Below are 21,824 nucleotides of genomic sequence, written 5' to 3'. Positions count from 1 at the left end.
TTCCAGATCCGGATTCGTAAAAGGTGGAGGACAGAAGGCCTGCAGCACAATAGGCCCTGGGATGTTTGTAGGGACCTTAGGAACATATCCAGGTCTAGGATGTAAAAAGGCTTTGACCATTCCCGGTGCAAAGTCCAAACATGAAGGAGCAACCGATAGTGCTTGTAAGTCCTCAATTCTTTTGAGGGATATTATGGCCGGAAGAAATAAGGTTTTGAGAGTAAGGATCTTCTCAGATGCTTCCTCTAGAGGTTCAAAGGGAGCCGCAGCTAACCCTTCCAACACAATGGCTAAGTCCTAGGAAGGCATTTTTGTGCGTACAACAATGCCTCAGCCTCTGAGTACCACGGAGAAAACGTACAACTAAAGGGTTTCTACCAACAGAAAGACCTTCTATTTTGGAGTGATAAGCGGAAATAGCAGCAATATAAACCTTCAATGTAGAAGGCGTTAAAACATCCGAGAACTTCTCTTGGAGAAATTGCTGTACTTGACTGATAGAAGAGTGGAACGAATCCACCTGAGAGTGGCTACACCAAGTAGCAAACAGTTTCCACTTACACAGTTTTCTCGTGGTTGGAGCTCTGGAGTGGAGAATGGTCTCTACAACCTCAGTTGAGAGACCGGATTCTACGAGCTTGGCCCCCTCAGCCCACAGTTTCCATATTTCTGGGCGTGGGTGAACTATTTCACCGCCCAACTGAGACAAGAGGTCTTGTCTGACAGGAATCTCCATGGGGGAATCTTCTAAGAGGGATACTAGATCCGTGAACCATACTCGGGTCGGCCAGAACGGGGCTACCAATATTAGACGGACCCCGTCCCGGCGAACCCTCTAAAGAACTCCGGGGAGCAGAGCAATTGGGGGAAATGCATACAGACGCAGCCTCGGCCACGTCTGTACCATGGTATCCAACCCCAGAGGGGCTGGATGGGTCAGAGAAAACCACAATGGGCAGTGAGACGTCTCTTTCGAGGCAAATAGGTCGACTTGTGCACGACCAAACTTTTTCCATATTAGCTCCACCACTTCGGAATGGAGCCTCCATTCCCCGGGCCTCGGCCCCTGCCTCGACAGGATGTCTGCTCCCACATTTTGATGTCCCGGGATATAAGCTGTTCTCAGAGAGAGAAGCTTACCCTGGGACCAAAGGAGGATCTGATGAGCTAACTTGCACAATTGGCGAGACCTCAGACCCCCCTGATGGTTGATATAAGAGACCACCGACATGTTGTCTGACTGAACTAACACGTGATGGTCCTTCAGGTCTGGGAGGAAGTATTTGAGTGCTCGAAATACCGCCATCACCTCCAGCTGATTTATATGCCGAGATCGATGATGGTCCTCCCACAGACCTTGAGCTGAGCGACCACTCATGATCGCTCCCCACCCTGTGAGAGAAGCATCCGTCGTTAGCATTTTGCGACGACAAGGAGCACCCAGCATAAGACCTTGGGATAGAAACCAGGGCTTCTTCCACACCGCCAAAGCACGAAGGCATCGCCGCGTGACCTTGATTGTGCGAAAAGGATTTGCCCTCGGAGAAAACCCCCTGGTTCTGAGCCACCACTGTAGGGGTCTCATGTGCAGCAGGCCAAAAGGTATCATGTTGGACGCAGCTGCCATCAGACCCAACATTCTCTGAAATTGTTTCACAGTGAGTGACTGGCGTAACTTCACCCCTTTCACGTTTGAGAGAATGGAATTCAACCGAGCAGGGGACAAATGTGCCTGCATTGAAGTGGAACCCCAAACTACCCCTAGGTAATTGGTAGTCTGAGCCGGTAAAAGCACACTTTTCTTGGCATTGAGTCTCAACCCTAACCTCTTCATATGGGACAGAACTACATCTCGATTTCGAACTGCCTGTTGCTCTGATTGAGCTAGAATCAACCAATCGTCAATATAATTCAGCACGGGGATGCCCTGGAGTCTCAGAGGAGCCAGCGCTGCATCCACGCACTTCGTGAAGGTGCGGGGTGAAAGGGATAGGCCGAACGGAAGAACCTTGTATTGGTAAGCTTCACCCCCGAAAGCAAACCTGAGGAACTTCCAATGTGAAGGATGGATCAATACGTGGAAGTACGCATCTTTCAGATCTATTGTCACAAACCAGTCCTCGGACCAGATCTGTGTAGTGATCTGTTTGAGTGTTAGCATCTTGAACTTGAGCCTTTGCACTGAACGATTTAACATGCGTAACTCTAGAATAGGACGCAACCCTCCATCCTTTTTCGGAACTATGAAGTATCGGCTGTAAAACCCTGACTGTATGCTGATGGGAGGAACCCTCTCTATAGCTCCCTTTTGCAAAAGTGTCATCACTTCTTGTTCCATGACCAGAGACTGCTGGGGGTCCACTACTGTCAAGGACCCCGTTGAACTGGGGCAGGCGAAACCCGAATTGTATTTTGTAACCCTTTTTTATCATTTGCAGCACCCATTGAGAAATATTGGGAAGACTTTTCCATTCTTCTAAATATTCTACTAAGGGAACCAGTCTCTTGAGACTGGTCTCTGGTGTTTTTTGAGCACTTGGCTCGACGCCCTGAAGCGGCGCACCGGCAGGGAACAGTCGAATCGAGCGCTGACCGACCCTCCTCGGAGGATCGGGGGGAGCTGCTGTGCCCCGAGACACACGAGGTGGCGTGGTTGACAGAACGGCCCCCTGAGGGCACCAATGATGGGTCAACTTTATAGATTTTAATTTTTCTGGACCCTCTCCGGAGGGGGCTGCCCTCGGAAGTCCTGGAACCCTCGTGTCAGGACTTTTTGGAAGCCTTCCTGGCAATAATAACAGTCCGCAGATCTGTTTTACCCCAGGAAGGCTTCACTTGTGTTGCCTTACCCGGTCCCCAAGACTTCATTTTTGCTGCACTCTATGCGCAGATGAGGAGCTTGTAGATGCCTTAGGCTGCTCCCACTCAGCAGAGCGGCGAGGGAAAAACTTTTGAAAGGCTGCAGACTGATGTTTTGCCTCCTGGAACCTCTCGATGGCCGATGTTACGGAGTCGCCGAAGAGGCCCTGAACAGACACTGGCGAGTTAAGGAGCACTGCTTTATCGCGTTCTTTAATGTCCGATAAATTCAGCCATAAATGCCTCTCCGTGGCCACCAGGGCTGCCATAGAATGGCCAATTGTTGGTATGCCTGAAGGATCGACATAGTATGGAGACATGCTACTGCCTGACCCGCGGAGGTGTAAGCCCTGCCCACTAACGCTGATGTTGTACGCAGGGGTCTGGTGGGCAAAGTCGGGGATTTTAACGACAACGCTGACTCAGGCGAGAGATAGCTCGCGAGCGTCTCCTCGACCTGAGGCATCGCCGTATAACCGTGTTCTTTCCCTCCCATGATGTTACTGTACAGAGATGTTGCCGGGTTATGAACACGGAAATGTGCCGGACTCTGCCCCAATCTCGACACCTCAGTGTGGAGATCTGGAAAGAACGGCAGTCCCCGGGGCTGAGGTTGTGCTCGGGCGGGGAGAAAGCGCTCATCTAATTTACATATATATATATATATATATATATATGTCCTCGGATGAAGAGATATTTTGTTTGCTGTAGATAATGACAGACAACACCAAATAAGACACACAATACACAGAGCGCTTGCTGAAGATACAGAAGCTGGCGTTCTTTGTTCTCAGGGGTGCTTTATAGTTTCCTGGTCCGTGACGTCACCCGCTCTGACGTCCCGCTACACTATTGGTTTGATTTCACGAGTGCTTCAAAACGTAATCACGCAGAGGTGTTCCCAAAGCGACTACGCAGCGTCGATGTTCCATGAAAGGGAACCACTGTTAGTGTTTGACAGACCAACTCGATTCTGAATCAGGTTTTCTGTGTTTTGATAGAGTTAGTATGTGTTGAAAAAGGTTTTTAGTGTTTTGAAATATAGAGTTTGTGTTTATTTAACAAAATATGGTTTTGCGCAGAAAATTAACTATTTGGCTAATTGTGTGATGTATGTGTTTTAAGAGTTTAGAAAAAGTACTTTAAGTATTGGTAAACGGTTGTTAGCAATTGACCCTTCGCCAGGCCACGCCTGAAAACTGCCACGGACCAATCGTGGTTTAGCAACCATAACTAGGCGCGGGAGGTCTGTCAAGCTTTTGAGCGAGGGAAACATGCCAAAGGGTTGTGCGTAAGGATTGTGTAAATCTGATACCCGGTGTCCTAAAAGTTTGGTGGTCTAACTAAGGTGGTAACTAAGGAGGGCGGGGCTTAGCAAAGGGTCCATTGAAAAAAAAACTAATATGTGCATGTTTTTTGTTGTTTTTTTTGTTAACTAAATGTTAAAAGATGTGAAAATAGCCAGCATCTGCTTTTTATTTCTCTCAGTGTGCACACTTTTCTAGCATTCTTTTTTTTTTTTTTTTTTTGTTAACAAAATCTGTAACAGTATTATAACAGCGTTTGCTTAAGGTAAAGTAGTAAGAGATTGGTTAAGAGGCTAGTTTGCTAACTTCAACTGTCTGAAAAAGCCAGCATCTGCTGTTCTTTTCTCTCAGTATGAGTGTGCACATTTTATAGCATTTATGGTTTTGTTTTGTTGACTAAATGTGTATTACCAGCGTTTGCTTAAAACCTGTTAGCCTGCAGGAGGAAACCCGGCACACTCTTTGTGTCACGTTCGAATCATGGAGACAACAGACAGATCCAAGTGCAGTAGAGTTTAATGGGTAATCCAAAGTCGTATCCAGAAACAGGCAGGGGTCAAAATCCACAAAGCAGTCAAAAACAGAAAACCAGAAAACAAACAAAGAAACGGGTGACCAGAACTGCAAACTCCATGACAAAAGCAGAAACAAACAGGGTATAAATAGACAGACACTGATGAGAGAACTCAAAACAGCTGGGTGCAATGACATGGTGATAATGAGTCCGGGGAGTGCGTTATGGGTAATGTAGTGAATGCAATGGGTGGAAATGAGAGTCCGGAATGGAGTGCCCTCTAGTGGCTGATAGGGCACTCTCACTGGTGATCGTGACATTACTCCCCCTCAAAGGAGCGGCTACCAGACGCTCCACCAGACAAAACACAAAAACATACAAAACTCAGGAGGGAGGTGGACCGGAGGAGGATCAGGGGGAGGGATGGCGGGCCAGATCCAGGCCGCCCCACTGAAAGCCAGGGTGGCACCGGAGGAATTGACCAGGCTGGTTCCAGCGGGTCTGGAATCCTGGCTGATTGCCAAGGTGGTGCTGGAGGAACTGACCAGGCTGGTTCCAGCGGGTCTGGAATCCTGGCTGATTGCCAGGGTGGTGCCGGAGGAACTGACCAGGCTGGTTCCAACGGTTCAGACGGCCTGGGCAGTAGCAGCAGGGCAGAAAGCCTGGGCGGCAGCGGCAGGGCAGAAGGCTTGGGTGACGGCGGCAGGACTGAAGATCTGGGTGGTGGCGGCAGGGCAGACCAAGGTTGCTCCGTGACCGTATCAGGGAGAGCGGGCAGCTCGGTGACGGCCTCCGTGGCCGTATCAGGGAGAGCGGGCAGCTCGGTGACGGCCTCCGTGGCCGTATCAGGGAGAGCGGACAGCTCGATGAAGGCAGCGGGCTCGGGCTGCTCCGGGACGGCAGCGGGCTCGGGCTGCTCCGGGACGGCAGCGGGCTCGGGCTGCTCCGGGACGGCAGCGGGCTCGGGCTGCTCCGGGACGGCAGCGGGCTCGGGCTGCTCCGGGACGGCAGCGGGCTCGGGCTGCTCCGGGACGGCAGCGGGCTCGGGCTGCTCCGGGACGGCAGCGGGCTCGGGCTGCTCCGGGACGGCAGCGGGCTCGGGCTGCTCCGGGACGGCAGCGGGCTCGGGCTGCTCCGGGACGGCAGCGGGCTCGGGCTGCTCCGGGACGGCAGCGGGCTCGGGCTGCTCCGGGACGGCAGCGGGCTCGGACTGCTCCGGGACGGCGGCGGGCTCGGGCTGCTCCGGGACGGCGGCGGGCTCGGGCTGCTCCGGGACGGCGGCGGGCTCGGGCTGCTCCGGGACGGCGGCGGGCTCGGGCTGCTCCGGGACGGCGGCGGGCTCGGGCTGCTCCGGGACGGCGGCGGGCTCGGGCTGCTCCGGGACGGCGGCGGGCTCGGGCTGCTCCGGGACGGCGGCGGGCTCGGGCTGCTCCGGGACGGCGGCGGGCTCGGGCTGCTCTGGCGACGGTGGCGGGCAAGGCGCTTCGTTGGCGCCGGCAGGGCAAGGCGCTTCGTTGGCGCCGGCAGGGCAAGGCGCTTCATTGGCGCCGGCAGGGCAAGGCGCTTCGTTGGCGCCGGCAGGGCAAGGCGCTTCGTTGGCGCCGGCAGGGCAAGGCGCTTCGTTGGCGCCGGCAGAGCAAGGCGCTTCGTTGGCGCCGGCAGGGCAAGGCGCTTCGTTGGCGCCGGCAGGGAAAGGCGCTTGGAGAACCCACGATCAACCACTAGAGTGGTCTCCAGGCCTTGTAGGATGGAGGAAGCCCTTTTCCTCCTTCTCCTCCACTTATGAGGGTGAGGCGGTGGCTTACCCAAAATGGCCTCACTGGCTGGAGCGGACTTACTGACTGGAGCGGACTCTGGAGCGGACTTACTGACTGGAGCGGACTCTGGAGTGGACTCACTGACTGGAGCAGGCTCTGGATTGGACTCACTGACTGGAGCGGACTCTGGAGTGGACTCACTGACTGGAGCGGACTCACTGACTGAAGCGGGCTCTGGAGTGGACTCACTGACTGGAGCGGGCTCTGGAGTGGACTCACTGACTGGAGCGGGCTCTGGAGTGGACTCACTGACTGGAGCGGGCTCTGGAGTGGACTCACTGACTGGAGCGGGCTCTGGAGTGGACTCACTGACTGGAGCGGACTCACTGACTGGAGCGGACTCACTGACTGAAGCGGGCTCTGGAGTGGACTCACTGAATGAAGCGGGCTCTGGAGTGGACTCACTGACTGAAGCGGGCTCTGGAGTGGACTCACTGACTGAAGCGGGCTCTGGAGTGGACTCACTGACTGAAGCGGGCTCTGGAGTGGACTCACTGACTGGAGCGGGCTCTGGAGTGGACTCACTGACTGGAGTGGACTTACTGACTGGAACGGGCTCTGGAGTGGACTCACTGACTGGAGCGGGCTCTGGAGTGGACTCACTGACAACAGACAGATCCAAGTGCAGTAGAGTTTAATGGGTAATCCAAAGTCGTATCCAGAAACAGGCAGGGGTCAAAATCCACAAAGCAGTCAAAAACAGAAAACCAGAAAACAAACAAAGAAACGGGTGACCAGAACTGCAAACTCCATGACAAAAGCAGAAACAAACAGGGTATAAATAGACAGACACTGATGAGAGAACGCAAAACAGCTGGGTGCAATGACATGGTGATAATGAGTCCGGGGAGTGCGTTATGGGTAATGTAGTGAATGCAATGGGTGGAAATGAGAGTCCGGAATGGAGTGCCCTCTAGTGGCTGATAGGGCACTCTCACTGGTGATCGTGACACTTTGATTACAAACTGCTACAAATTCACGTTAATTTTAAGGTGTGTTGATGCTGGAGCTGTTACCGTAGAGTTTGCTGACCACTGTAGTGGAGCCGTCCTTGGTCTTGACAGTGTGGATCAAAACATATTCATCATATTTCACATCAACAAAAGTTATTTTGTAAGTCTCCCAGCCTGTGGAACAAACATTTTTCATTTGAGTCCAGTATAAACCACTATACTGTATTTCATGTCTAGGTGATCATATCTTCCTTACGTTTACTGTTGAAGCTGAATATTCCAGGAAAATCAGACTTAGTAACGAATTGGTTTATCCTCCAGCATGTTCCATCAGGACTGGAAAAACAAGTGAAATCTTGCATTATCTAACATGGGAAAGTTTCATTCATTCTTATTTTTAGTAATCAGTTTATCTTACTTGAGACTAGAATATGCCATCTCCAGATCTCCTTCATCAGTTGGAGTCAGCATGGCGACTCCCATCTTCAAGCCAGCCTTACAGTTGACAAACCACTCATCACTGTTGGCAATACCAATCAGGTACCATTTCCCAGCCATCTATATGAAGGACACACACATCAATATTTTCCAAAGGATATTCTGGTCTCTAAATATAGTTCATGTCCCTGCATCATTACAAATCTGTGGGATACATATATAGGCTATATTATATATATATATATATATATATATATATATGAAGAGTTTCGTTGCAAAACGAGATAAATCCGTTTTTAACATTTTTGTCAAAACATGTTTATTATTATGTTATCATGTTATTATTTTGTTTTATGGTGCTACTTAGCTGTATTTTTTTAAGTTATGAAGGTTTAAATCAAAACAAACCAACTGCAGTTGAATTGATATTAATTGGAATGCACAACCAAAAAACAAGATTTTTGAAAAATTCAAAAAATGGATTTATCTCGTTTTGCAACGAAACTCTTCATATATATATATAGATTCCTCCTCTCATCAGCATCTTGCAGTATTACCCTCTTGATGTTAAAGTCAGGCTGTGGCGTGACATCAGAACTAACGGCAAGGGCACAGAGCAAAACTCCCAGCAATCCCAGCATTGTGGTTGGCATGGCTACTGCAGAAGGAATCTTGATCTGGGGTGAATTCTGAGTCTAACAACATGCTCTTATATAGCACAGCCCTACGTTTCATAAATACATGCCCCTTACACACACACACACACACACACACACACACACTCACACCACCACACATACACACACCAGAATGCACTTCAACATAATACTTAACCAGTGTGGGAAGGTTACTTTGAAAATGTAATAGGTTACAGATTACTAGTTAGCCTATTTAAAATAGTATCATTACCATTTAAATTACTTTATTAAAGTAATGTAAGTGACTACATTTGATAATTTTTATAAACATTTCTAATGAAGCTTTCAACTGTTAATCATTTTCAAACATTTAAACCAGGCAGGTTAACCTAACAGTAGTACTCAACACTGATTACTGTCAGATTTTAAAATCCTTCATCACTTATAATCATTTAATTTTAAAGCACAGCCACCACAAAATTAGACTTTAGCACCTCTTTTTACTTTGAGATCATTCTGAGGTTAAATACAGATTAAAAATCATAACAAGAAATTGTTTAATGTCTATGATACTGTTTTTGAAATCAAATCTTTGCATAGCTATGACAAGAAACACTGGAATCTAACAATGCCTTGGATAAACAGTTCATCTTAAAAAATAAAGAATATACATAAACTCAAATAGGAAATAAATCTGTTATTGAATACACATGTCCTGTTCTGTGTCCTAAACTCCTGAAACATTGGTGTCTCATATTTTGGAGCAGTCAGTGCAATTTGGGAAAGAAATCAATTAAACAAATAAATATTATTCAACATATCCTAGCTGTAGATACAAAGTCCTAGATTAACCTCACTGAACTCATCACAAAAACATTGTAAACAAGTACGAGTTTAATCAAAACAAAATTATACAAAAATCTTGTTGGTTCTTGTATCCAATGATATTACACCTGTTAAACCTTTATCTTGTCTTTCCTTAAATGTTTAAACACAAGTTGTATCCATAAATGACAGCAAAACAGTAAGAAAACAGTTTCTCCCTTATTTCCCTGCCTGAACCTTTTCAATCTTGCATAACAACAAGTGGACGTGGTCGTTACATAAAAAGTACAGAAATTATACATCAGAAAACATAGGAAATAATACTGAAATATATATATATATATATATATATATATATAGGAAATATCAGAATTGCATCTCAAAGAAAGTTACAAAAATGATACTTAAAGTTATTACGTGCAAATCAACACTCAAAGCAAACAATAATAATATACAAATTATTGATGTTAAATTGGCTCTTACATACCAGCCCTAATTGTCTTTGTTTATCAAAACAATTACCAACATATTTATACCTAAAATCCAAACAAATTTCGTCTTCTTGACTGAATCTGAACAGGAATCTCAACAGGTCTTTGTCTTCAGCAGGAACTCTGATCTGATGAAACATCGCTTACACATCTGCTGCAAGGGCTATTGGCTTATGTCTGAATCTCATCAGCACACCAATGAGAGAAGTATTCAATTTGTGTCCTTATAACAGTTGAAAGTTTAGTGATTTTCCTTGGTAGGTAGCCGCTTATTCAAACACTCAAAGTTTGTGTTTTTGTGGGTGATACACCCTGTGGTGTGGGATGTACAAGATTCTGAAACGTTTTGCTTCAATTTCACTTTCAGGGATATTTTCAGCATGACCTTTGAGTAACATGTCCTCCATGAAACTACAATATTCCTAGTGGAAAGCTGAATTTCTTTGGAATTTCCTTTTCAGAAATAATGCAAGCAGAGAAGTAACAACAAACGCTACATCCTTTTTCTTCAATGGAAGCTCAATGCAGTGATGTCCATCAACAAGCTTGATGGACTGTGATACAGACTGTGATTAGGATAGGCAGTTTATACTTGAATGGTTCAAAAGTTATCTATATGGGAGGGAACAGTATGTCATCGTCAATGATCATAATTCTGCTTGTAAGCCCATAATCTTGGGGGTCCCCCAGGACTCTATTTTAGGGCCACTCTTATTTATTTTATATATAAACGATTTTGTAAATTCATCGGCACACTTTCATAAAATTATTTTTGCAGACGATACAAATTTGTTTATATCACATAGTAAACTAATTATTTTACAAGATATAGTCAATTCAGAGTTAATTAAAGTTGACTCTTGGTTTAAATGTAACAAAATGTCTTTAAATGTAAGTAAAACAAATTTTATTATATTCAGTTCGACCAAGAAAAAATTGCCTGATTAAAATTAATGATCAACTGATAAAAAGGGTGTATTCCACTAAATTCTTGGGGGTCCTCATTGACGAATCACTTACCTTCAAATGTCATATTGATCATCTTGTAAATAAACTGTCAAAATATGTTGGCTTGTTTTATAAGATCAGACACGTTATTCCGTTGTCTTCCCTACTGTTGTTGTATAAAACTCTCTTTGAGCCACATCTGAATTACTGTAATGTGATATGGTGCAACACCTTCATAAGTCATCTTAAAAAACTTGCATCATTACAAAGGAAAGCCATACAGGCTTTGTCCTGGTCAGAGTCAAATTCTTCTACTCACCTTCTATGTTATCGCTTTGAGTTACTAAGACTCACTGAGCTGAATAAATATCATAATGCCTGCTTTATGTTTCAAATAGTAAATAATCTGAGTAGCCTTGTTCCTATCTCCAGGCCCCAGCATACATATCAAACGAGAACCAAATCACTTATATTTGGTAAATATCGTCGACATGTCCGCACCAGTTTGAGCGTTGTCTGTAGGGGGCCGCAGATTTGGAATGGGATTGACGATGGCCTTAAGGTGTTGCCCTCTATCTCCAACTTTAAAAGACAACTAAAAAAATATTATCTATTAACCTATATTTAATATGAACTGTTTTTTTCATGGTCTACAGGGATGTATATGTATGATTATATGTGTATGTTCCACTTATATGTGTATGTTCCACTTATATATTTATTTATATATATAAAATATTTTCTTTCTTTTTTTTCTTTCTTTCTTTCTCTTTCTTTCTTTCTTTCTTTCTCTTTCTTTCTTTCTTTCTTTCTTTCTTTCTTTCTTTCTTTTCTTTCTTTCTTTCTTTCTTTTCATAAACAATGTACCCCCCAAAAAGCTTTCTTTTTGCTTCTTTGGGGGATCCATTTCACTGTACCAATGTTGTATTTCTGTACCCCTGCTGTATTGTGCTGGTAGTGGTATTTGTGAATAAACTCTGAATTAATTAATTAATTAATTAATTAATTAATTAATACACACATAAATTGGCTATATCCTCTAGACCTTTCCTATTTTTCTGCTTGCTTACACTCAGGTGAATAATAACTCATTTGCTGTTGAATTAGGTTCTTCAGGCTTACCACTGAAATCCTGTTTGCCATCACCTGTGGCCATCCTGTGTTTTGTAAATTTGGATGTTCTCTCTCTCCAAAGTTCCATTTACAATTCAGGCAAAATCTGGCAGCAAACAATCCAGCAGTGAGAATCCATTCCCCACTCCCATGATGAGAGATGCTGATGTAGTGACTAAAAAGATGCTGATTCTATTCTGTGAGTGCATGGAGTTTAACCAGCATCAGTTTGATAAATATCAGAACTTCATTGTGTAAGAAACATGCTGGGGGGAAAAATGTGACAGCAATCAATCCAGCTGTCAGAATCTGTTCCCCTAACAATGTGATGAGAGATGCTGATGTAGTGACTTAAAAGATGCTGATTCTATTCTGTGAGTGCATGGAGTTTAACCAGCATCAGTTTTATAAATATTAGAACCTCATTGTGTAAGAAACAGGGTGGGATTTTTGGTGATTTTGCCTTTTTTTGCCTTCAGTATGTAGACAGGAAGCAAAGTGGAAGAGAGAAGGTGACGAGATCAGAAAAAGTCCACAAGCTGGGATTTGAATTTGGGTTGCCCAAAGCACAAGAGTGCTATATGTCTGCGTGCTGCCCACTAGGCTATTGGTATCGACTAGCCATGTTCAGTTTGAAAAATATTAGAACCTCATTGTGTAAGATCCATGGGGGGAAAAGAATCCGATGGCAAAAATCCAGCTGTTGGAATTCGTTTCCCCACCAATATGATGAGAGAGGTTGATGTAGTGGCTTAAAATATTCTGATTCTATTCTAATTCTATTGTAAATATGCTGGTTGAGCTCTATTCTATGAGCTCAACCAGCATTAGTTTAAAGATTTATTTTTTGGTGATTTTGAAAATTAGCCATTTGAAGGATCATCGTATCCAACCGCTTCCAACATACCGACATGGACATGAAATGTGTTTAGTAGATTATTTGCTTTAAATGAATGGTTAATGTATTGGTGTAATGAACAGAAGCTGCTCTTTATAAATAATTGGAATCTTTTCTGGGAGCGACCTAGGCTCTTCCATGCTGATGGCCAGCACCCCAGCAGAATCGGAGCTGATCTTCTGTCAGAGAACATCTCCAAGACGCTTCGCACCATATGACTAGTAAGTCAAACCTCAAATCACAATCTGTGTTCTGCCCACTTAATTGATAGAGATGTGAGTGTAGTACAGTCCATAGAAACTACTCTCTACTCCCCGAATAGTGAGGTTTAACAATAAAAATAAAGGATCTAGAAAAAAATCTGATCGTGATCAAACCAGAAATCCACAAAACAATTTCTAAATCTAGGGCTACTAAACATTAGATCGCTGACACCTAAGGCGGTTTTTAAAAATGAAATGATCACAGATAATAGTCTTTAGTCCTGTAATTTGCCTTACTGAAACATGGCTTAAACCAACTGATTATTTCGGTCTTAATGAGTTTTGTCCACCGGGCTACTGTTATAAAAACAAATGCCGTCTGATTGGCCGTGGTGGGGGTGGTGTTGCAACAATCTAAAGAGATATTCTTAATGTTACTCATAAAACAACTACAGGTTTAATTCATTTGAAGTTCTTGTGTTAAATGTTACACTCTCATATACAAGCAAAAAGTCGCTAATATCTCTTGCTTTGGCTACCGTTTATAGACCTCCAGGGCCTTATGTTGATTTCCTAAAAGAGTTGGCAGACTTTCTCTCAGACCTATTGGTCAACGTCGATAAAGCGCTGATTGTTGGTGATTTTAACATTCATGTTGACAATACAAATGATGCGTTAGGGACTGCGTTTACAGATTTACTGAATTCCTTTGGGGTCAAACAAATCATCACTGGACCCACTCATCGTTTTAATCATACACTAGATCTAATTATACCACATGGAATCAATCCTACCGATATAGAAATTCTACCGCAAAGTGATGTCACTGATCACTAACTTGTAACATGCGTACTGCATACTGCTGATATTTGTCAAAATGCACCAACATATCGAATAGGTAGAACAATTCTCCCGACAACTATAGATAACTTCACAAATAACCTGCCTGATCTGTCTCAGCTACTCATTGTACCTAAACACATGACTAGCAGTATGGGCACCATTTTCTCTAGTACATTAGATACTGTTGCATCCATGAGATTAAAAAAGGTTACAGAGAAAAATAATGCACCATGGTACAACAGTATTACTCACACTATCAAAAGAGAAACTTGAAATCTAGAAAATCATTTAGAAGTCTTCAGAATTGCGTGGAAAGACAGCTTGTCCCGTTATAGAAAGACTCTAAAAGCAGCCAGAGCCGAGCATCTCCGCAAACTCATAGAAAATAACCAAAACAATCCACGGTTCTTGTTTACAGTGGCTAGATTAACAAATAGACAGACATCACCAGAACAAAACATTTCATTACACTTTAGTAATGATGACTTGAATTTCATTACTGAGAAAATCGAAAGCATCAGAAATACAATTGTAAATGTACAACCTTTGACAGAGTTCTGTGATTCAGCCTCAATTATCGCCCCTCAAGAACAGTTGCAGTACTTTACAACTATAGGACAGGAAGAGCTAAATAAACTTATCATTGCTTCTTACCAACAATATGTTTATTAGATCCAGTACCCACTAAACTACTGAAAGAATTGTTACCTGTAGCAGAAGAGCCTCTTCTCAATATTATCAACTCGTCTTTATCTCTTGGTCATGTCCCAAGACCGTTCAAGCTAGCAGTTATTAAGCCCCTCATTAAGAAACTACAATTGGATCCAAATGTATTGGCAAATTACAGACATTTCAAATCTTCCATTTATGTCTAAAATACTAGAAAAAGTTGTGCCGGTCCAATTGTGCTCCTTCTTGCAAAAAAACGCTAACTATGAAAAATTTCAGTCAGGATTCAGGCCTCATCATAGCACAGAAAATGCGCTCGTTAAAATAGCAAACGACTTACTTCTAGCTTCTGACCAAGGCTGTATCTCAATACTAGTGTTACTTGATCTCAGTGCTGCGTTCGACACTATAGATCATAAAATACTCCTAGATCGACTACAAAATTTTACTGGTATTCAGCGACAGGCATTACGGTGGTTTAGGTCATACCTATCAGACCGTCACAATTTTGTCTATTTAAACGGGGAAAAGTCTAAGATAACGATAGTAAATTATGGAGTGCCGCAAGGATTGGTGTTAGGCCCTCTGTTATTTTCAATATACATGCTGTCACTCGGCAATATTATAAGAAAACATGGAATTCGTTTCCACTTCTATGCAGATGATACTCAGTTATATATTTCAACACAACCAGATGAAATCCCTAATTTATCCAATCTGACAGAGTGTGTTAAAGAAGTAAAACATTGGATGACTAGTAATTTTCTTCTATTAAATTCAGATAAGACTGAAGTATTACTTATTGGGCCAAAAACCTGTACACAGAATCTCTCAGACTACAATTTGCATTTAGAAGGATGTACTGTGACTCCATCCACAACAGTTAAAGACCTGGGTGTTATATTAGACAGAAACTTGTCCTTTGAAAATCATATTTCATATGTTTCAAAAACAGCCTTCTTCCACCTCAGAAACATTGCTAAGATACGGAATATCTATCTATAAGATACGGAATATCTATTTCTGATGCAGAAAAGTTAGTTCATGCATTCATGATGTCTCGACTAGATTACTGTAATGCATTACCAGCTGGTTTTCCTCAATAAACAAGCTTCAATTAGTCCAAAATGCAGCTGCTAGAGTTCTTACCAGGTCAAGAAAATATGATCATATAACACCAATTTTATCATCTCTACACTGGTTACCTATTAAGTTCTGTATCAATTATAAAGTATTGCTACTGACCTATAAGGCTCTAAATGCTTTAGCTCCTGTGTACCAATCTTCTATCGCCCTACAATCCTTCACGCTCTTGAAGATCACAAAACCCTGGACTTCTGGTTGTAGCTAGGATATCTAAGTCCACTAAAGGAGGGAAAGCATTTTTACATTTGGCTCCTAAACTCTGAAATAGCCTTACTGATAATGTTCGGGGCTCAGACTCGCTCACCCAGTTTAAATCTGTTTAAACGCATCACTTTAGCCAAGCATTCACATAACGCATCTCATATCAGATCAATTGCACGTGACTATCTTTGCTTAATGTTATGAACAGCAGCTATGCTAATTATTCTTCATTTGCTTTTCTGTTTTACCCCAGGAAGCCCATATATCATAGAGTATATCAGCTTGAGTATGGATCCAGCCTCTTAAGAAGACCTCAGATGACCAACACCTTTGAAGAGACAGTGCCAACTCCTGCAAGGACTACAGAAGACGCTATCATCTGGATCAACATTCACATTCCCAAATTTCTATATATCCTAATTATTGTTAATATGTAATTCATTTTTCCAGGAGCTCACTGCTTCTACCTTCAGTTAAACGGCTAACAGTGTTTGTAAATTAATTGCCCAAATTATTACATTATTTGCTAACTGCATTTTTTAAATTGTAATGTAGACATGCATTCTCTGTAAAGCTGCTTTGAAATGATATGTTTTGTGAAAAGCGCTATACAAAAAAAAAAAAAAAAAAAGAGAGAATTGAATTGAATTGAATTTAAATGTTCTCTCTCTCCAAAGGTCCATTTACAATCCAGCCAAAATCTGCCAGCAAACAATCCAGCTGTGAGAATCCGTTCCCCACTCCCATGATGAGAGATGTCAATGTAGAGGCTAAAAAGATGCTGATTCTATTCAGTGTGTGGATGGAGTTTAACGAGCATCAGTTTGATAATACTAGAACCTCACTGTGTAAGAAACATGGTAGGGAAAAAATCTGCCAGAAAACAATCCAGCTGTCAGAATCAGTTTGCCACTCCCATGGTGACAGATGCTGATGTAGTGGTTAAAAAGCTTAACCAGCATCAATTTAAAGATGCTCGGCCAAGCCCAATAGACGCAATTAAGCTGTAGCAGTTGATGTAGTAGTGACTTAAAAGATGCTGATTCTATTCAGAGTGTGGATGGAGCTTAACCAGCATGAGTTTAAAGACTTTTTGGTGTTTTTGCCTTTTATTGTGATAGGACAATATGTAGACATGAACCAAAGTGGGAGAGAGAGAGGGGGATAGGATCAAGAAAACATACGCTGGGACTTGAACTCAGATTGTCCAAAGCACAAGGGTGCTATACGTCATTGTGCTGCCTGCTAGGCTATTGGCATGGACTAACCTGGTTCAGTTTGATAAATATTAGAACTTCATTGTGTAAGATCTATGGGTGGAACAGAATCCATCGTCAAAAATCCAGCTGTCGGAATCCGTTCCCCCACCAATATGATAAGAGATGTTTATGTAGTGACTTAAAAGATGCTGATTGTATTCTGTGTATGGATGGAGCTTAACCAGCATGTCTTTCAAGATTTATTTTTTGGTGTTTTTGGCTTTTATTGTGATTGGACTGTATGTAGACAGGAAACAAAGTGGGAGAGAGAGGGGGACGGGATCAGGAAAAGTCCATGAGTTGGGACTTGAACTCGGGTTGCCCAAAGCACAAGGGTACAAAGCAAGGGAATCAACCTCAAATCTCATATCTAAATGGAAACCACAAGAATGTAGCGAATGGTTCAAGTATAGTAAAGTATTGAAAACATTTGTCAAAGTCTGTCCTGATCTCTTCAATTTGCTCAATGTAGCGCTCACTGTCAAGTTGTGCAGGTGTAGTCATATAGATTCAAGTAGTCTTATGTATTGTTGTTATTATTAGGTATCATTTATTAACTTTAGCATGGTGTTTGGACATAAATGTGTGTTGGCAGTGTGTGAACAACCACCCTCCAATGATAAAAATCCACCCACTCCTTTTTTTTAAATCCCCATTAAAGGAAATCAGTCTCATTAAACATGCCATTTTGATTGTGAGCAGTGAGATCACGGCCGCTGACTGAAAGTCCTGCATTACCATAGTTTGCAGATCATCGATAACTAGATGATCGCTACGCAAAAGCTGCGCATGCTCGTGACTCTTTAGCTTTACCCACGGCATGCCTCCAGGAGCTCGGCTGTTTTCAGAAAGAATTGGTAAAACGTATCTGATAAAACTGATAAAACTAAAGACTCTTCAGAGATAAGAATATACCCTACTCTATAAGTATTCAAGATTAACATGAGATTGGCAGAAACTGTGTGTATGTACCCTTTAGCTACATTCAGTAGCATATAGTTACTTTTAAAAGTGTAGCTTTCCAGTAGCTAACTACTTTTTTTCAGCAAGTAGTGATTGTAGCGTGACCAAAAGCTACATTCTGTTTTGTGTTCTGACCATAGACTAAAAAAAGATGGACATTAAATGTCATCACACTGAACAGGAAAACTCATCTACTGTCACGTATGGAACAGAGACAAGAAGGCAAGATCCAAATGCAGCTTTAATGGGGTAATCCAACACGTAATCCACAAACAGGCAAGGGTCAAATTCCACAGAGCAGTCCAAACAGAAAACAAACAGAGATACTGGTGACCATAAATGAAACCACGATAACAAAAGGAGAAACAAACCAGGTATAAATAGACAGACACTAATGAACATAACTCAAGACAGCTGGGTGCAATGCAGAGGAAGTGAGTTCTCAGAAAAATAGTCCAAGTGTAGAAAACAAGAGTCCGGGTTGGAGTGCCCTCTAGTGGCTGATTAGGGCACTCCCACTAGTGATCATGACAGTACCCCCCCTCAAAGGAGCGGCTACCAGACGCTCCACCAGACAAAACAAAAAACAAAACTCTCAGGAGGGAGGTGGACTGGAGGAGGACCAGGGGGAGGGATGGTGGGCCAGGTCCAAAGTCCCCAACTGAAGGCCAGGGGGGAGCCGGGGGAAAAGACCATGGAGGCTCTAGTGGGATCAGAGTCCTGGCTGAGTGCCAGGGCGGTGCTGGAGGAACTGACCAAGCGGGTGCCAACAGGTCTGAAGTCCTGGCTGAGTGCTAGGGCGGTGCTGGAGGAACTGACCAGGTGGGTTCCAGCAGGTCTGGAGTCCTGGCTGAGTGCCAGGGCGGTGCTGGAAGAACTGACCAGGAGGCCTTCAGTGGTTCAGATGGCCTGGGCGGTGGCAGGGCAGAAGGTCTGGGCTTGGGTGGCAGGGCAGAAAGCTTGGGCTTGGGTGGCAGGGCAGAAAGCTTGGGCGGCGCCGGCAGGGCAGACCAAGGGGCCTCCGTGGCCATATCAGGGAGAACTGACTCTGGGACGGCAGTGGGCTCGGGCTGGCAGACTGGTCCGTGGTCAAGGGAACTTAAGTGCACTCTCCAGGCACGCAGAACAGCCAGAACATAAAAGGCGAAGACAGCCCTCTTGGCCATGACGGGACTGACAGGAAGCGCATTCGGGGCTGGAGCAGACTCTGACAAGGCCTCCGGGCCTTGAGGAATGGAGGAAGCCTTCCTTCTCCTCCTCCTCCTCCTCCTTTTACGTGAGAGAGGCAGTGACTCTGTACCCACCTCCTCTGTGGGCTCTGGAGCGGACTCACGGACTGGAGCGGGCTCTGGAGAGGACTCACGGACTGGAGCGGGCTCTGGAGAGGACTCACGGACTGGAGCGGGCTCTGGAGAGGACTCACGGACTGGAGCGGGCTCTGGAACGGACTCACGGGCTGGAGCGGGCTCTGGCTGAGCAGGTGTTGCCCAATGGACTCTATGGGAGAGATAATTGACAAAGCCCCAAAAGTCCAAGACCTGCAGCCCCTCCATCTCCCATTGAGGCAGAGGGTCCTTGAGACACTCATTAAAAATCTCCTTTAGAGCATCATCATTATAATTTAGCCCCACCGCCATCGTCCAGAACCTCTGGGCAAAGCTCCATACTTCCCATTCCTCCTGTCGTAGAGCCATCAACGCCCAAAGTCGAGCCATCCACTTTCTCATGGTGGCTGGAGGAAGAATCCATAAACTCAGGCTGCTGGATCTATTAGTGATCGTGGTTTCTGTCACGTATGGCACAGAGACAAGAAGGTAAGATCCAAATGCAGCTTTATTGGGGTAATCCAACACGTAATCCACAAACAGGCAAGGGTCAAAATCCAGAGAGCAGTCCAAACAGAAAACAAACAGAGAAACCGTTGACCATAAAGCCGAGTTCAGACTGCACGATTTTAGCCCCGATTTTGGCTCGCCGACAGGTTGAGAGAAATCGCCGACAAATGCCCGAAATCACAGGCAAATCGGTGCTCGTTCACGTGAGTGACAATCACGCAGTGTGAATGAGCAAAGACGTGATCTGAGAGAATCGCCAACGAGTCGCCGACACCCGTGAGATATTTGGCATGCTAAATATCTGGACCTGTCGGTGATTCAAAATCCTGCAGTGTGAAAAGTGTTCTGACTGAAAACTACATCGGCGATGACCGACAGCCAATGAGAGAGCAAGATACAGAGCAGCGGGGAGTTTGGGGAGGAGTTATAGACCACAATATCAGCAAGCATGGCTTCATTCACATAAACATTACAATTCTATCAAACAGAAACAAAGCACAAACATTTGCTTGACCATCCAACAGCAGCACATTGAAAAGTTATTTATTTACCTCCAACTCTCATTGCAGAACACACAATCCACAGTCTCCTCAACCGTTTCGTCCTCCATTATTCTTCTTTTCTTTTTCTTGTTTTCGCTGCAAATCAGCGCACAGGCAATTCGTATTGCAAGCTTCTTGCGGGCTACCGTTTTTAATAATAATAATAATAACTCCGGTCTTGCACGCGTGATATCGCGTTGTTTCCTTGTCACATCTCGCGTGTTTTTGGTTGTGAAACGTAGTTTGCGTGCCAGACAGTTGTCGGCGATTCTTCCTATCATGCAGTGTGAAACCTTCTGTCGCCAATCCATCGTGCAGTTTGAACACAGCAGCGACTGAATGCTGGCCAAGATAGTCATGCAGTGTGAAAAGAACAGTGACCTGACTACTTTGAAAATCGTGCAGTCTGAACTCGGCTTAACACTAGAAGTCATTTTCTTGACAAGTACAAATTATTTTCTTGTTCTCAGGAAAAATAAATCAAAATTGAGTACTTTTTCCTTAAAACAAGCAAAATAATCTGCCAATGGGGTAAGCAAAATAATCTTAGTCCAAACTGAAAACAAGATTATTTAGCTTATTCTTGGTTTGAAATAAGATTATTTTGCTTACCCCATTGGCAGATTATTTTGCTTGTTTTAAGGAAAGACTTACTTAATTTTGACTTATTTTTCCTGAAAACAAGAAAATTATTTTTACTTGTCAAGAAAATGCGTCTTGATTTAAGAACTTTAAGATATTTTGACTAGAAACAAGACAAAAAATCTAAGTAAGAACAGCATTTTTTGCAGTGGGTTAAGTGAAAACTCTGAGTATGTTAACCCTGAAATGAGGGAGTGCAAGTGATGTTTAAAAAGTTAACTCACTCATTCACACTGCAAAAATGCTTTTCATACTAAGTATTTTTTTATCCTATTTCAAGTAAATTATATATGATATTTAGTCTTGTTTCCTGGGGGGATCTAAATTAAGTGCATTTTACTTAAGTAAAATGATCAATATCTGCCAGTGTGGTAATAAAAATAATCTTAATCCAAACGGAAAGTGTTGGAGTGTCTACCCAGGTGAAAAAAAAGTGCAGTAAAATACACTTTATTTTAGTACACTTTTACACTTCCATAATGTACAGTGCTCTATTTCCGTGCACTTATTTTGTACTTAATATACTTAAAGCTCTTCTTTAGTACTTCTTAAGATAGTCTTAAGAAAATCTAAGTGTACTCAACTGTGCTATTTTGAGACACCATGAATTTGAACTAAAATGTGCTTTTAACATACTATCTCTGTATAGAAAAATTTATTTAGTTACCACTTGTAGTACACTTGAAGCCATCTTTCAAACACTTTTAAAAATGGACTTAT

The 21,824-nt window shown here is 43.6% G+C and overlaps 1 protein-coding gene across 2 annotated transcripts in view; it reads right to left on the bottom strand.

The window, feature by feature from the left end:
• LOC137034499 (lipocalin-like) overlaps positions 1-8,575 on the bottom strand; it is a 50,608-nt gene extending 42,033 nt beyond the window's left edge. The window contains exons 1-4 of one of the 2 annotated variants that reach the window (XM_067407482.1): positions 8,446-8,575; positions 7,869-8,008; positions 7,707-7,786; positions 7,514-7,624 (exon numbers count right to left, since the gene is read on the bottom strand). In XM_067407482.1, the coding sequence (XP_067263583.1) occupies positions 7,514-7,624; positions 7,707-7,786; positions 7,869-8,008; positions 8,446-8,541 (427 nt within the window). In that variant the 5' untranslated portion in view covers positions 8,542-8,575. The remainder of the gene's footprint in view (positions 1-7,513; positions 7,625-7,706; positions 7,787-7,868; positions 8,009-8,445) is intronic. The other variant, XM_067407483.1, reaches the window with a different exon arrangement.
• Positions 8,576-21,824: the final 13,249 nt, after the last annotated feature.

Source organism: Chanodichthys erythropterus, chromosome 13 (assembly GCF_024489055.1).
Source record: "Chanodichthys erythropterus isolate Z2021 chromosome 13, ASM2448905v1, whole genome shotgun sequence".
NCBI lineage: Eukaryota > Metazoa > Chordata > Actinopteri > Cypriniformes > Xenocyprididae > Chanodichthys > Chanodichthys erythropterus.
The sequence above is the reverse complement of the archived record's forward strand: the minus strand, read 5'-3'. Positions and strand labels throughout refer to the sequence as shown.